Raw genomic sequence first — 15,572 nt, 5'->3', positions numbered from 1 at the left:
AAATGTATGAAACTGGGATAGAACATAATTAATGGCCCAATTCTTCATCTCTTCCTCTATCTGTGCCATTTGCAATGTGGCTTTGTGGTTCCACTCATCAAGACGTGTGAGGAACATATTTTCTTGGCCCTTGATTTAGAGTTCAGCCATGTGATCTGCTTGGGCCAATAAAATGTTAGCAATGTGATGCACGCATAAGTCTGAAAGTGTACTTGAACTCTTTATACCGTTACTTCTATGCCTTGCCCTTTATTGTGAGGACATATTCAGACTAGGCTGCTGGAGATTGGGAGCTAGATCATTTCACAAATTTTAAAAAGTCCACTCAGGATCAGCAGAGATGCCTAACTGCCTAACGTAACACCAGTTGATTCCATCTGCACAAACAATTAATGCTTAGTGTTGTATGCCACTGAGGTTTTGTCCATGGTTCTCTCCCAGCATTACTGTTGCAAGAGGTAACTGATACAGATGGTATGTAATGTCATGCTTTATTCTGCTGGCAAACTTGATCAGAATATTTCTAATTATAAAAGTGGTGCATCATAATATCTTTCATAAAATCATTTTAGAAAATACCACTTTACATTAGACATTGTTTTCAACCTTGTAGCAGATGATTAATTTTAAGAAACTTATATATTATATTTACCAATAATGAAATTGATCAGGTAACATCTGAATTACTTGAGCGCTACTAATAACTTCTATCATTTATTGAACTATTGTATTAAATTTACACGATTTTGTTTAATCTTCATAACAACCCTATAAGACAGTCAACATTATACCCAGTTTATAAAATAAAACTAAGGGTCACAGAAGTTACAGAGCAGAGTTAAGATACATACCCTGGACTTTCTGACTTCATAGTCCATGTTACTACTTCTAAAGTTTAGAAGTATGTTACTACTTCTAAAACCTTTAAAGAAATTTGAGTATCTTGAGATTTTTGAAAGAAACATAACTCTATGTCCTTGTAACAGCTAAGATGAAGTTGCTTACTATGGCTGATTATCTATCATTAACACTTAAAAAAGGAGGCAAGATATGAGGGTTTGATTTTATCCAGGAGACCTGAAGGATAGAAGCTGATGCTAGCATATACCTCCAACCTTTGAATAAGTTTTAATATTAAGTAGTTTTGAGCATCATCAAGAATTTCTGAGCCACATAAAAAGGAGTCTCCTGTTCATGAAATACTCTTGGAAATCGATATGTATAAACTGGGCTACAGAATTAGCAAACTCTGATAATAATACTTATGAAGGACACTGCTTTCAACTAGGATAGATCCAGATAAACATTTCTTTTAACATTTAAGATTAAAAGTTTTCACTAAACTCTGCTATAAAGACCAAAATCTGCCATAAAATATAAAGGTGTGTTGCAAAGCCTGTTAGTTGCTCAGTTGTGTCCTACTCTATGCCCATGGACTGTAGCCTGCCAGACTTCTCCATCCATGGGATTTTCCAGGCAAGAATATGGAGTGGGTTGCCATTTCCTTCTCCAGGGGATCTTCCCAATCCAGGGATCGAACTTGGGTCTCCTGTACTGCAGGTGGACTCTTTACCCTCTGAGCCTCCAGGGAAGCCAAGGGGTTAAAAAAATGTATTTTCTAGAAAATGTGGCATAAGTATGATGCTTTGTTCCCAGCTAAACTGATGCTCTCTAATAGCAGTTTGGCTTATTTGATTTTATCAATAAGGAAATAATCAATAAGGAAATAATAAGGAAAATTTTATCACATATATAGGTGTATTTTTGTATATGAATGTATCAGTCAATTTCAAACTCCACACAAGTTCACAGTAATTTTTAAAAACATTAGGAAGCTCAGCTGATATTCTTTTCATTTTAGCAAGGAAGATACAATTTGGATTAATCATTTAAAATTTATGCAGCTTAACTTTTATATTATGAACAGTTAGAGAAAATATGAAAAAAAGAATACAAAAAAAGAAAAAAGAAGTTAATTAGGGATACTATGGGGGAAGGAGAATGAGTTACAGACCTAGAAAATTCACTCAGGCTCTGTGGAATAAACAGTTCCCAATATTTTCTTATTTATTTGGTTTATGGTTGTTGAATATATTATCTATTGTAATGAACACTTGAAATATTAATTTGAAAAATATCTTTCATGGATGAAGAATTTGTAAATTTCAAATAAAAAATTTATTTTGAAATAAAGTTTATTTTCACTTTGAATTGGGGCTATTTTACATATACCACATTTCTTTGATTCTAAGATGCATTTTTAAACATGTCTAAAATCACAATGTGTCTAAAAATTGGCAGCATTTTGCTTTCTTAGTGGAACATCTGAAATAACAGGACTTTGCATAGACTAAGGCATCTTGGATTCCATAATGTATGAAATGGACAGATGTTACTAGCTATCTTAGAAAATTTGAGATATGAATGGTATTGACCAATTAAGAAGCAGGTTTATTTAGACAGGTTGAAAGTTTTTTTTTTTATATTCAGATTTTATCAGATTCCCATATGTATTCTCTGAGAAATTAGAAGACCTCTCATTTCACAATGCTTAAAAGCACAAATTTGCATTTTTTTTTTTTTTACTGTTTTGAATCTTTCTTCAAATTAAGTCCAGTTGTTTAGCCTAGTTGAATCCTTGTATGAAACAGAATCTTACGGAATCCCTTCAGGTAACCCCCTCAAATTGTTGAGTAGAAACCTTTTAGAAATAAAAGAGGGATAGAGATTCTTTGCTATTTTCCTTTCTTCCCAAGGAAAAAGCATGCATATTATACCACATTTACTTGTATATATTAATAATTATTTACTGCTAAATATTTAACATTTATATGTATGCAAGAAAGAACATACGTACACAATAAGGTCAAATGTAAAAGAATTTGCGAAATGCAACATAATACAACAAGGGAAAAACTACAATAGAATACAAACCAATTTGAAATCTTGAGGGAGAAAAAACATCTGAGTAAAAGCTGAATAATTAACTTCCAATCTGAAAAAATTTAGTCAATTTTATAAAGTTGCCATTTTGGATACTAAGTATTAATGCTACTTGTATAAGATATGCAAAACATGCATGAAGAGCCAATACTTTGGATATCAGTTAATTTCAAGCTTTCTTGTTTTACACACAAAAAACAATGCACATTCCCCAGTGTTACACATTCTTCAGAAAAGACAGTGGTTTACTGACAACACTAATTTTAAAACTCATCATGTATGGCTCCATCAGTTAACATATTAACTTTCCTTTTAACCTTCACTAGCAATTTTTCAGGGGAGATAAGTCTTAAAAGGAACCAAGCAGAGTAACATGAAAAATATTTAACGAACATACTATGGAAGATAAAAACTTATACAACATTAAGTTAAATATCAGGCAGTTAACCTACATGCCATTGGCGGAAGTATGAATTAGTGCAATCTTTTTGGAGATAATATTTGTCTATTTACCCAAAGTGAAAATGAACATATGTTTTGATTCAGAGATTCTATCTCTAGAATTTTACACTATACACAGGCACACCTTTAGAAGGATGTGAAGATTCGTGTAATATGTACTTACTGCAACACTGTTTGTGATAGCAAAGATCAGGAAAGAGCTACAACAGTCATCAGAAGAAGACTACTTAAATGAAGTATGGTAGAATCATACATAGTATCACTTACTATTCCGCCATTAAAAGAATATGGTTGATTTTTAAGTGCTGATACAGAAAGATGTTCAAGATAAATTAACTGGAAAAAAGACAAGATGAATAATATATATACTATAAGCCATTTATCTTAGACATCAAAAAGGATATATATGTAATTGTTGTTGTTTAGTCAATAAATCATGTCTGACTCTTGGTGACCCCATGGACTGTAGCCCACCAGGCTCCTCTGTCCACGTGATTTCTGAGGCAATAATACTGGAGTGGGTTGCCATTTCCTTCTCCAGGGGATCTTCCCTGGGATTGAACCTGCATCTCCTGCAGTACAGGTGGATTCTTTACTGCCACACCACCGGGGAAGCCCAATATATGTAAAACAACATATTTTATATGCATATGTACATATATGAGTATTTGAAGACATGTGTGTGTAGGAGTGTGTGTACATATTACTGGATAGACTAGCGAAATAATTGTTAATAATGATTCCACTCATTAACATTTTTTACAGAAGCCATTCTGTTTTATGAGTTTTTGTCACAGACATTTATTTTGTAATAAAAACAAAAAAGCTTCAAAGAAGTCAATATTATTGTGCTGTTTACAATAAACAACAAAACATCATGCTTTTCCCCCAGAGAAAACCCATAAGAAATAAAATCCTGCATGTCTTCCAAGTCAGTTCTTATTACCGAACCTTTATTTTACATTGAGGTATGTGTATATACATGCTTGTGAATATAAGACACCAACATGTATGCTGATGCACATTCAGATAATCTTCACAAGAAGAGGCTTCCCAGTTGTAACTAGTAACTTAAACTCATAACAGGACTATTTTCTCTAGTCAGCTTTTTCTGTGTCAGACATAGCCTGGGAACTTAATGTTAATAATTTATGTACAATTTTGACTCATAAGTAAGTACATCTGAGGTTATTATGAGTACTTTGTGCTTAATAGTGATACTTTCTGGTGGTCTTAAATATTTTTGAATTAAAACTACTACTTGGGCATTTTGAAAATGTATGTAATATATGCATACTACAGAAGAACCCAAAGACTGGGGTTACATACCAGTAATTGGAGTTCTCTGACTGAAAATTTACTCCACAGATCCACATATCTTGGAGTTATTCCCTTGTACCACCTCAAGGAATTGGGGCTGTTAAAATGAGAATTTCCAGAAGGCTGGCACAACCTTAAGGCATGTGCCAAGTGCTGGTAGATTCCTTTTCAGTGCAAGCCTTAAAAGCTTGGGCTTCCCTGGTAGCTCAGCTGATAAAGAATCCTCCAGCAATGCAGGAGATCTGAGTGCAATCCCTGGGTCAGGAAGATCACCTGGAGGAGCCTATAGTCCATGGGGTCGCAAAGAGTCGGACATGACTGGGCGACTAGGCACACAGCACTTAAAAGCTTATCATCCACCTTTGTAATTCTAAACACACAGGGTATATTGTGTTTATGAGTACGGCTCTTCAAAGGAGCTTTACCTAATCAAAGAACTCCGGTTACCAGTGGGACTTCTTAGTTTTTCAGTTTTATTCTAACACAAATATCTCCTTTTCAGAAACTGAGAGCAGTGTCAATCATCCATAAGTCAAAAATATAAAAAATATTTATACTTTTTAATATGATTATTACAATGTCAAATACATTATGTTTCTTACCCTGAGCTTGCAGTTTTCTTAGCAATTTGGCATCTGTGTTATCTAGAAATTCAGTGCTGCCAACATTTGGAGGCCGACCTTTCCGACGTCTTATCCTGGATTCCTCTCTTGCTCGCTGTCTATCTGGATTTGGTGGTCTTCCTCTACGACCTTCCATTGCCCTGATACGGGGAATGACATCCTCTTCTTTCAAAAGACACCACTGCATTCCCTTTTAATTAACATTTTATAGAAATAATGTATTATAAGCAAAATAAACACAAGTGGTTAACATGTCAGAAATAATTCTAGGAAAATTCGCAGATATTTTGAAATTTATAGAGCTATTACAACCTTTAGGGATTTTACTTTTTAAAATAAATTTATGTTTAGAATTATTCATGGACTTGTAACATTTTTTATATTCGTAATAAATTCAACTTTAAATACAGGGATTTCTATATGTATAAACATATAAATAGATATATATTTAAAATCACCATTTCTGAACTATAATGACCATAAATTTGGCAGATATTTAAAAATATTAGTTGTGTGATGATACCTCTATGGATTTTTCTCATGGACTATCAGTTAAACCAAACATTAAGCTATCCAAATAACAGATGAAAGCTCTCTTTATAGAAACAATACAGTTAATACATCCAAGAAGGAATCTAAGAGTTAATGTATCAGAATTTTTCAATACTTGTTGAACAAATCAAAGTATTGAACTTGAATGGTTGCCAACAACCAAAAAGAGAGACAGCTAGATAGACATAAGTCTCCTGATGGAGATTCAATTCATCACCTATAAATTAGTTTTGCCCTCTCACAAAGGGAAATCAAATATATACTAGACTTAATTATTATAACTTCACAGGAAAAACAGGGTAAGAAGTATATGTTTAACTACACAGCAAATCCAGTCTAGGAAATTCTACAAACTTCAACAATTTCTTCAATAAATAAATTTCAAGAAGTAAAAAAAAAAAAGAAAGGAAAAGGATCTACCAAAAAATCCCAATGTGTAGACCTTATCTAGATATTGATTTAAATAGATAAACTGTTCAGAAAATTACAGCAATTAAAGGACAATTTAATATCTGAACAGTGACTATTATTTGAAATCAAGGAACTATTGTTTCAAAGTGTGATAATGGTACATTTGAGATTTCCCACTGCAAGCCTGCTGATGGAAACACATTTACCAGCATAATGCTAATGTATTATAGGAATAATCCTGTGCAGTGTGTAGATACCATCAGAGTCTGGTTTTCATTATCCTTTGTATGTCAATCAAAACAAATATATTATTGTTTGTGATGAGCTGCTTTTCTCTTAGAAAACAACACTATTTTACCTTATTTACAGTCCAAATCACTATGTTCAGATATTAGAAAGGCACCCTTTTAAAATAATCCTAAAATAATTCACTTATTTCTTTTTAAAGAAATAACTCATTTAGTGTAAAATTTGAGAAAATGTTTTAAATGTGCCTTTTTTCTTAAAAAGAATCTCAAATTAGGAATTTAGCTTGAACCATTGTGGGCAATTCTGCAACCAAAAGTAATTAAAAGTTCTTGAGTTATATTTTATGCCATGATACCTAAACTCGGAGCAAGGATTCTAAGAATATCTCACTCGAGAGGTACTAAAAAATGTAAATACCATCCTGCTACCGTAATGGGTGACGGTTACATCCCACATTCCAAGCACTGTGCTTAGTTCCAGGCATTTTGATTATGTTATGTTCCTTAATCTTCACAATAGTATTATCTAATACAGTGGATTTTATTGTATTTACTTTACAACTGAGAGAATTCAAGCCCACCTGAATAATTTCTTAAGGTATGGAGGCAACAAAGAACCGAACTGTGATTTGAACCCAATTCTCTCACTCTCAAACGTGTGCTCTTAACCACCACATGTACTTTTTTAGTTGATGTTACAAAGATGTTCTTAAACTTGATAAATGACTGAACCCAATATTCAGTCATGAAAGTACAGCCAAGATTATGGCAAAGCAGAACTGTGTCAGAAAAAAAATTAATGAATATAATCCATGTATACAATAATATCTATACTAACCCCTTTCTGTAATTTCCAGGTAAAAATAATTTCACAAATTAATTCTGAGGAAAATAAGGATTTATTTTTGCTGAGATTTCAATGAAGTCAACAGAAACAAGAGTTGTACTAGCTCCATTTTCATCCCATAAACCACTAAGAAGGAAGCCATGAAACCATTTTTATGTTCACCACAATGGGAAGCTTTTGATTAGTTCAGGTTTTCATTTTTCTGGTATGCTTTTAGGCACCAAGGCACTAAGCATCACATAAATTGAAAAATATAAAAGTGACATTTGTGACACTTGAAGTAGAAGAGAAAGACTAATAAAAGAGGCTGTAAAGGCATCTGCATTCAGTTTTTAAGGAACCTTATTAATAATAAAATCAACTTTTAGCCAAGATTTAAAGGGTTTGATCTGTTTTTCTGTTTTATCCAGGTACAATTTTACACTTATGTTTTATTCAGCTTAGTGTCAAAAAAGAAACGGAATATGCTGGCGCCCAAGCTTACCAGACAATATAGTGACATTGTCATTTACATTTTTGCCCTTGACATTTCTAAAGTAAATGCTTTCTAAGGGAGTTGCATATATTGGATGGATATAATGTCTTTTGATTCCTGGATTTTAGAAAATAAGAAATGGATTGTTAGGAATCTGAAGCTTACAGTTTAATTCACTCAGTAGCCAAAACTTACTCAACAAAAGAAAATTAACTTATTACTTTTTTTTCTTAGTTTAAGAATAACATAAAAGTTATTTTCATGAGAAAAATAAGAATTTTGTTGGATTTCCTTACAACTAGTTCACAGTTTAGCATTATGTCTATTTGTAGCTACTTTATGATATCAGAGCTTTATATACCATAAACTTTACAGCATAGGGATTCTTAATCTTAATAATAAAGTTTATTAATATCATATACTGAATAGCACTTGAAAGATGTTAAAGAGTAAGAACAGTTATCTATGTGTGGAGATGAGTGTCACCAATTAAAAGCAGTTGAGAAAGACACGGTTTGACACAATTGTTTCCACAATGCTGACGATGCTTTCCATTACTCATAGTATGTTATCCTCAAAGACTTAGGACTGTCAAATATCTCCTTTCTACACTTGGATTCATACAGTTGGCTTTCTAGTATAGGCCCTTGCCTAGCCATCAAAAATCCTACCTGGTAGATTAGTGACATAAATTTCCAGACTTTTAGTTTTTTGGTACTGATCTCTCATGTTCTCAGTGTCCATATATGCCCACAGCTATGTTACACTGGGTGTGACAGTTAACAGCAGAATTGAATTAGAATCCTGGTTGCTGACTAGCAGGCTTTTGTTCTTACTTGAAAAATAAGTGGGTCGGAGGTGGCCTGCTGCAGGGTTGGGGGTACTGAGTGAGCAGTGGATGCATGCGACCTTTTGAAGGAGGTCACCATTATCTTCATTACCTCTGCCATGGTCTGGCCCAAGATAAATAACAGGGGGAACACAGCCCTGCTCATCAACAGACAACTGGATTAAAGATTTACTGAGCATGGCCCTGCCCATCAGAACAAGAACCAGTTTCCCTGTCAGTCAGTCTCTCCCATCAGGAAGCTTCCATAAGCCTCTTATCCTTCTCCATCAGAGGGCAGACAGACTGAAAACAACAGTCACAGAAAACTAACCAATCTGATCACATGGACCACAGCCTTGTCTAACTCAATCAAACTATCAGCCATTCTGAGTAGGGACACCCAAGACAGACATGTCATGGTGGAGAGTTCTGACAAAACGTGGTCCATTGGAGAAGGGAATGGCAAACCACTTCAGTATTCTTGCCTTGAGAACCTCATGAACAGCATGAAAAGGCAAAAAAATAGGACACTGAAAGATCAACTCGCCAGGTCAGTAGGTGCCCAATATGCTACCGGAGATCAGTGGAGAACTAACTTCACAAAGAATGAAAAGACGGAGCCAAAGCAAAAACAACACCCAGTTGTGGATGTGACTGGTGATGGAAGTAAAGTCTGATGCTGTAAAGAGCAATATTGCACAAGAACCTGGAGTATCAGGTCTAGGAATCAAGGTAAATTGGAAGTGGTCAAACAAGATGGCAGAGTGAAAATTGACATTTTAGGAATCAGTGAGATAAAATGGACTGGAATGGGTGAATTTAACTCAGATGAACATTATATCTACTACTGTGGATATCTACCTACTTAGAAGCTATCCCTTAGAAGAAATGGAGTAGCCCTCATAGTCAACAAGAGTCCAAAATGCAGTACTTGGATGCAATCTCAAAAATGACAGACAGGATCTCTGTTTGTTTCCAAGGCAAATCATTCAATATTATGGTAATCCAAGTCTATGCCCCGATCAGTAATGCTAAAGAAGCTGAAGGTGAAAGGTTCTATGAAGATCAATAAGACCTTCTAGAATTAACACCCCCAAAAGATGTCCTTTTCATTATAGGGGACTGGAATGACAAAGTAGGTAGTCAAGAAATATCTGGAATAACAGGCAAATTTGGCCCTGGAGTACAGAATGAAGCAGGGCAAAGGCTAATAGAGTTTTGCCAAGAAAACGCACTGGTCATAGCAAACACCCTCTTCCAACAACACAAGAGAAGACTCTACACATGGACATCACCAGATGTTCAATACGAATTCAGACTGATTACATTCTTTGCAGCCAAAGATGGAGAAGCTCTATACAGTCAGCAAAAACAAGACTGGGAGTTGACTGTGGCTCAGACCATGAACTCCTTATTACCAAATTCAGACTTAAATTGAAGAAAGTAAGGAAAACCACTAGACCATTCAGGTATGCTTTAATCAAATCCCTTATGATTATCCAGGGGAAGTGACAAATAGATTTAAGGGATTAGATCTGATAGAGTGCCTGAAGAACTATGGACAGAGGTCTGTGACACTGTACAGGAGGCAGGGATCAAAACCATCCCCGAGAAAAAGAAATGCAAAAAGGCAAAATGGATGTCTGAGGAGGGCTTACAAACAGCTGAGAAAAGAGGAGAAGCTAAGGCAAAGGAGAAAAGGAAAGATATATTAATTTGAATGCAGAGTTCCAAAGAATAGCAAGGGGAGATAAGAAAGCCTTTATCAGTGATCAGTACAAAGAAATAGATGAAAACAATAGAATGGCAAAGACTAGAGATCTCTTCAAGAAAGTTAAGCATCTTAATTTTGGGCATGCCTGCCTGCCACCGCTGTTCCTTCAACTGAGTGCTGCACGCCATGGGCTCTGTCTGTGAGAGAAATCCCGGTGCTTGGTGTCCTTGCATGACATGGAGTTTTGCATGTAGATCAATTTAAAATGTACCTCTTGTTTACATAATTTGCATAATTTTAAAACATAATGTTGCCAAACTTTGGAAATGTTAACGTTCAAACTGAAAATCTCCACCTGTAACTTTCTCCCTCTGGATGAGTGTGTGGCTCACAACCCCAGCCAGTGGCTTGATCTGTTCCAGTGTCAACCGCCATGTGCTCTGCTTCAAGAGGGGAGCTCGTCTTTTGTGAATTTTTTGTACATAAGTATTTGTTACAGATATTTTAGCAAATGCTTTCTATTTCTCTTGTTTGTGTATATCTTGGCTGGCGTTACAGAAAAAATAGTGCAAACATTATTTCCTTACTGGGGAATGAGGGTTTTTTCTTTTTTTTTTTTAGTGTGTGTGGGTGGGTGGGGCGGGAGGATGGTTTATGTTGAATGTTTGGTTTTTCTTCTGCATGAAACATCATGTTGTGGGATCTTTAGGAAACTTCATACTGTATGAATAAGGAAATAAAATATTTGAAACTTAAAAAAAAAAAAAAAAAAAAGAAAGTTAGAGATACCAAGGGGACATTTTATGCAAAGATGGGCACAATAAAGGACAAAAATGGTATGGATCTAACAGAAGCAGAATATATTAAGAAGAGGTTGCAAGAATACACAGAAGAACTATGCAAAAAAGATCTTCACGACCCAGATAATCACGATGGTGTGATCACTGACCTAGAGCCAGACATCCTGGAATGTGAAGTCAAGTGGGTCTTAAGAAGCATCACTAAGAACAAAGCTAGTGGAGGTGATGGAATTCCAGCTGAGATATTTCAAATCCTAAAAGATGACGCTGTGAAAGTGCTACACTCAATATGCTAGCAAATTTGGAAAACTCAGCTGTGGCCACAGGACTGGAAAGGGTCAATTTTCATTTCAATCCCTAAGAAAGGCAACACCAGAGAATGCTCAAACTACCGCACAATTGCACTGATCTCACAGGCTAGCAAAGTAATGCTCAAAATTCTCCAAGCCAGGCCTCAACAGTATGTGAACTGTGAACTTCCAGATGTTCGAGCTGGATTTAGAAAAGGCAGAGGAACCAGAGATCAAATTGCCAACGTCCATTTGATCACTGAAAAAGCAAGAGAGTTCCAGAAAAACATCTATTTCTGCTTCATTGACTAAGCCAAAGCCTTTGACTGTGTGGATCACAAGAAACTGTGGAAAATTCTTCAAGAGATGGGAATACCAGACCACCTGACCTGCTCTTGAGAAACTGTATGCAGGTCAGGAAGGAACACTTAGAAATGGACATGGAACAAAAGACTGGTTCCACATTGGGAAAGGTGTACGTCAAGGATGTATATTGTCACCCTACTTATTTAACTTATATGCAGAGTACATCATGAGAAACGCTAGGGTGGATGAAGCACAAGCTGAAATCAAGATTGCTGGGAGAATTATCAATAACCTCAGACATGCAGATGACTCCACCCGTATGGCAGAAAGTGAAGAAGAACTTAAGAGCCTTTGATAAAAGTGAAACAGGAGAGTGAAAAAGTTAGCTTAAAACTTAACATTCAGAAAACTAACATCATGGCATCTGGTCCCATCACTTCATGGCAAATAGATGGGGGAACAATGGAAACAGTGGCAGACTTTATTTTTTTGGGCTCCAAAATCACTGCAGATGGTGACTGCAGCCATGAAATTAAAAGACGCTTACTCCTTGGAAGGAAAGTTATGACCAACCTAGACAGCATATCAAAAAGCAGAGACATTACATTGCCAACAAATGTCAGTCTAGTCAAGGCTATGGTTTTTCCAGTAGTCATGTATGCATGTGAGAGCTGTAGTATAAAGAAAGCTGAGCACCAAAGAATTGATGCTTTTGAAGTGTGGTGTTGGAGGAGACTCTTGAGAGTCCCTTAGACTGCAAGGAGATCCAACCAGTGCATTTTAAAGGAAATCAGTCCCAAATATGCATTGGAAGGACTGATGCTGAAGCTGAAACTCCAATACTTCAGCCACCTGATGCTAAGAACTGACTCATATAAAAAGACCGTGAGGCTGGGAAAGATTGAAGGCGGAAGGAGAAGGGGATGACAGAGGATGAGATGGTTGTATGGCATCACCCACTCAATACACATATGAGTTTGTGTAAACTCTGGGAGTTGGTGATGGACAGGGAGGCCTGGTGTGCTGCAGTCCACAGGGTTGCAAAGAGTTGGACACGGCTGAGCGACTGAACTGAACTATTTGAAAAAATTAACAGCATTGCAGTTTTGCCAGTGGCTCTATGTTGCCCACTTTATTGTGAAGTCTCCGCTTATTCCTTATCCCTGACTGTAGCTGAAGAGCATTTTGCTTAGTGTTTTATCTTTCTCAGACAATAAGCTTCTTTAAACTAGTGATCATAACTTCTATTTCTTTTATACTCTTCAGTTTCTCTATGAACATTATTTTTTCCTGAAAGCCAAGCCTTCAAGTTTATTTCTGTACTGATGTGTTCATACTTGCATTATGGAAAATCCATTTAGGGAAAATTTACTTTGGAAAAAAATGCCTGGAACATTAAATATCTCCCAAAATATTAATTTATAAGAAAAAGGCTGTTTTCAGTATGAGTGATATTTTTCTTTTCTCAAGGAAGTTAAGACATTAAAAAAAAATCTTATAAAAGTATATCTCAAAGAGAGAAAGCAACATTTTTTTCCTAAGTCACTTTTAACTTGATCCTTCTTTGCATATTTTCTTTTCTTTGCTTTTTTGGCCTGGATACATTGGCATTCATTGACCTTTGCTGGTGAACTTCCTGGTTGAAAAAATAAACTTAATTGTTATATTTATGCTTAAATGTTTTGTTTTCTACAATTCACAAAAATACTTTGCAATGTAGATTATCATATATTTCAAAATGATCTTTGCCATTAACATTTTGAAACCATCATATATTTCTAACAAAAATGTGAATATTTTTTACCTTTTAACCTAACAATCTTATTAAGGTAAATAAAAGAAACCCTATTTTATATTACCAAAATCTGCCTAGCTCAACCTTACTTTCTTTTATTCTGACATTCAAAAACAAAATGAAATGAAAACAATCATAGATATTAGGTTCAACCAGTCCTTACAATATGATGGAGAAGTCTATAAGAAATATATTTACCGTATTGCCTTTTCAGAGGAGTTTCACTGGCTAAAATAGTTAAAACAATTTCTTAAGAAGGTAGCCAAGCTAGTGTATCATGTGACTATAAAGAGTATATGGTTCATTTTATTTCATGAAATCTATCATCCTTAAAATCATGACTTTTATAGAAGCTGGTAGGAAGTGTTTGGTATCTAAGATTAGTAGATACTAACAAGTAGCCAGTTTTACAAATCTCTCACCACATTTGTAGACTGAAATAAACAAAACTGATAATGGATAGATTAAAGCCTCGCCGCCCCCACTCCAATTTCTTGTGTCAACCCTTTCTTATTTAATTAACAGCTTCTCTTTTTAATTTTAAAAAGGTAATCACTAGATTGTTGTCATTTCAGGATGAATTTACTAAATCTCAATAAATATGAACTCTCATGGTGGTGTTATTTAGTCGCTAAGTCATATCCAACTCTTTTGCAACCCATGAAATGTATCCTGCCAGGCTCCCTCTGTCCATGGGATTTTCAGGCAAGAATATTGGAGTGGGTTGCCATTTCCTTCTCCAGGGGATCTTCCTGACCCAGGGATTGGACCTGTCTCTCCTGCATTGGCAGGCGGATTCTTTACCACTAAGCCACCAGAGAAGCCCCATGAACTCTCAGACCTCTCGTTTTACTGTACTATACACAATGAATCAATACTTTCAAAAAAGTTTGCTGTTAATAAATATGTGTATAATCATTGTCTCAAGCTCAGAAATACTTTGTCAAAATAATTAACATAAAATAACTCTGCTTCTGTATTGCAGATATTATCTTCTAACAAAAATTATCATTTTCTAAATTTCATCAGCAAAATATAGAGTACCACTGCTGCAAGTTTTTGATATATCTTGAACAAAATTAGAACTTATAGAACTGCTGTTGCAGTTGCTTTTTGGTTTTGGTAAGTTTAAGAGAAAAAATATGATGGAAGAAATATATTTTCCAATGTAAACATTTTATTAGGAGAGTGATTAAGAATATTAATGAATCTATAAATATAGCATTACATTTGTAATCAAACACCCAGAATAAATATATGTAGCTTGGAAAACTGTAGCAGTAACATTTAAAATCATTATGTAAAATTTCTATGTATTTTGAAAACTGAATGTTTAGCTTTTTTGGATTATATGGGTAGATGTAATTATTTTTAAATAGGAAATTGTTTTTCACATTATAGTTGCAATACAAGCAAATTTTAGGAATTGTGAAACATGTAAGAACATAGGTAAAAATAAGATCCACTGTACCACCAACCATTACATCCATTATTAAATCTTTGACACATTTCCTTTCAGTCTTTCAATATGCATAGTTTTAATTTTCAATTTATGTATACCATCAGACCATTTATACAATTTGTATTTACAAAATTTGTATATAAACATATACAGATCATCACTACTTGGAAACAGTGTCTTTGTCCCAAATTATATTTTATATCTTCTACAAAATTTAGGCCAATCAAAATTATTGGACATTAAGATACTTTAACAAAGACATGCAATCTTTGTTCATTTCCACAGAAAACTACTATATAATTATATACATTTCTAATTAACCATATGCTTATACATATTGATCATACACTGAATAAGTACGTTTCTTTAACTACATGCATCTCTAATGAAGTAAATTTATTTTGATTACTTACCTTTAATTGTTGTTCTCTAAAAGTATCCTGAAATAAAATCAACTTATATTTTTTAAATTGAGAGAAGTGTTCTCAAAATTGC

General features: G+C 34.8%; 1 protein-coding gene across 26 annotated transcripts in view; it reads right to left on the bottom strand.

Moving 5' to 3' along the window:
- Positions 1-15,572, bottom strand: part of BAZ2B (bromodomain adjacent to zinc finger domain 2B) — a 331,716-nt gene that overhangs the window by 84,790 nt on the left and 231,354 nt on the right. For all 26 annotated transcript variants that reach the window (XM_059875504.1, XM_010801997.4, XM_005202456.5 and 23 more), the window contains one exon: positions 5,328-5,538. In XM_059875504.1, coding sequence (XP_059731487.1) covers positions 5,328-5,538 — 211 coding nt within the window. The remainder of the gene's footprint in view (positions 1-5,327; positions 5,539-15,572) is intronic.

This window comes from Bos taurus, chromosome 2, assembly GCF_002263795.3.
Source record: "Bos taurus isolate L1 Dominette 01449 registration number 42190680 breed Hereford chromosome 2, ARS-UCD2.0, whole genome shotgun sequence".
Lineage (NCBI taxonomy): Eukaryota > Metazoa > Chordata > Mammalia > Artiodactyla > Bovidae > Bos > Bos taurus.
This window is presented reverse-complemented; position numbering and strand designations above follow the sequence as displayed.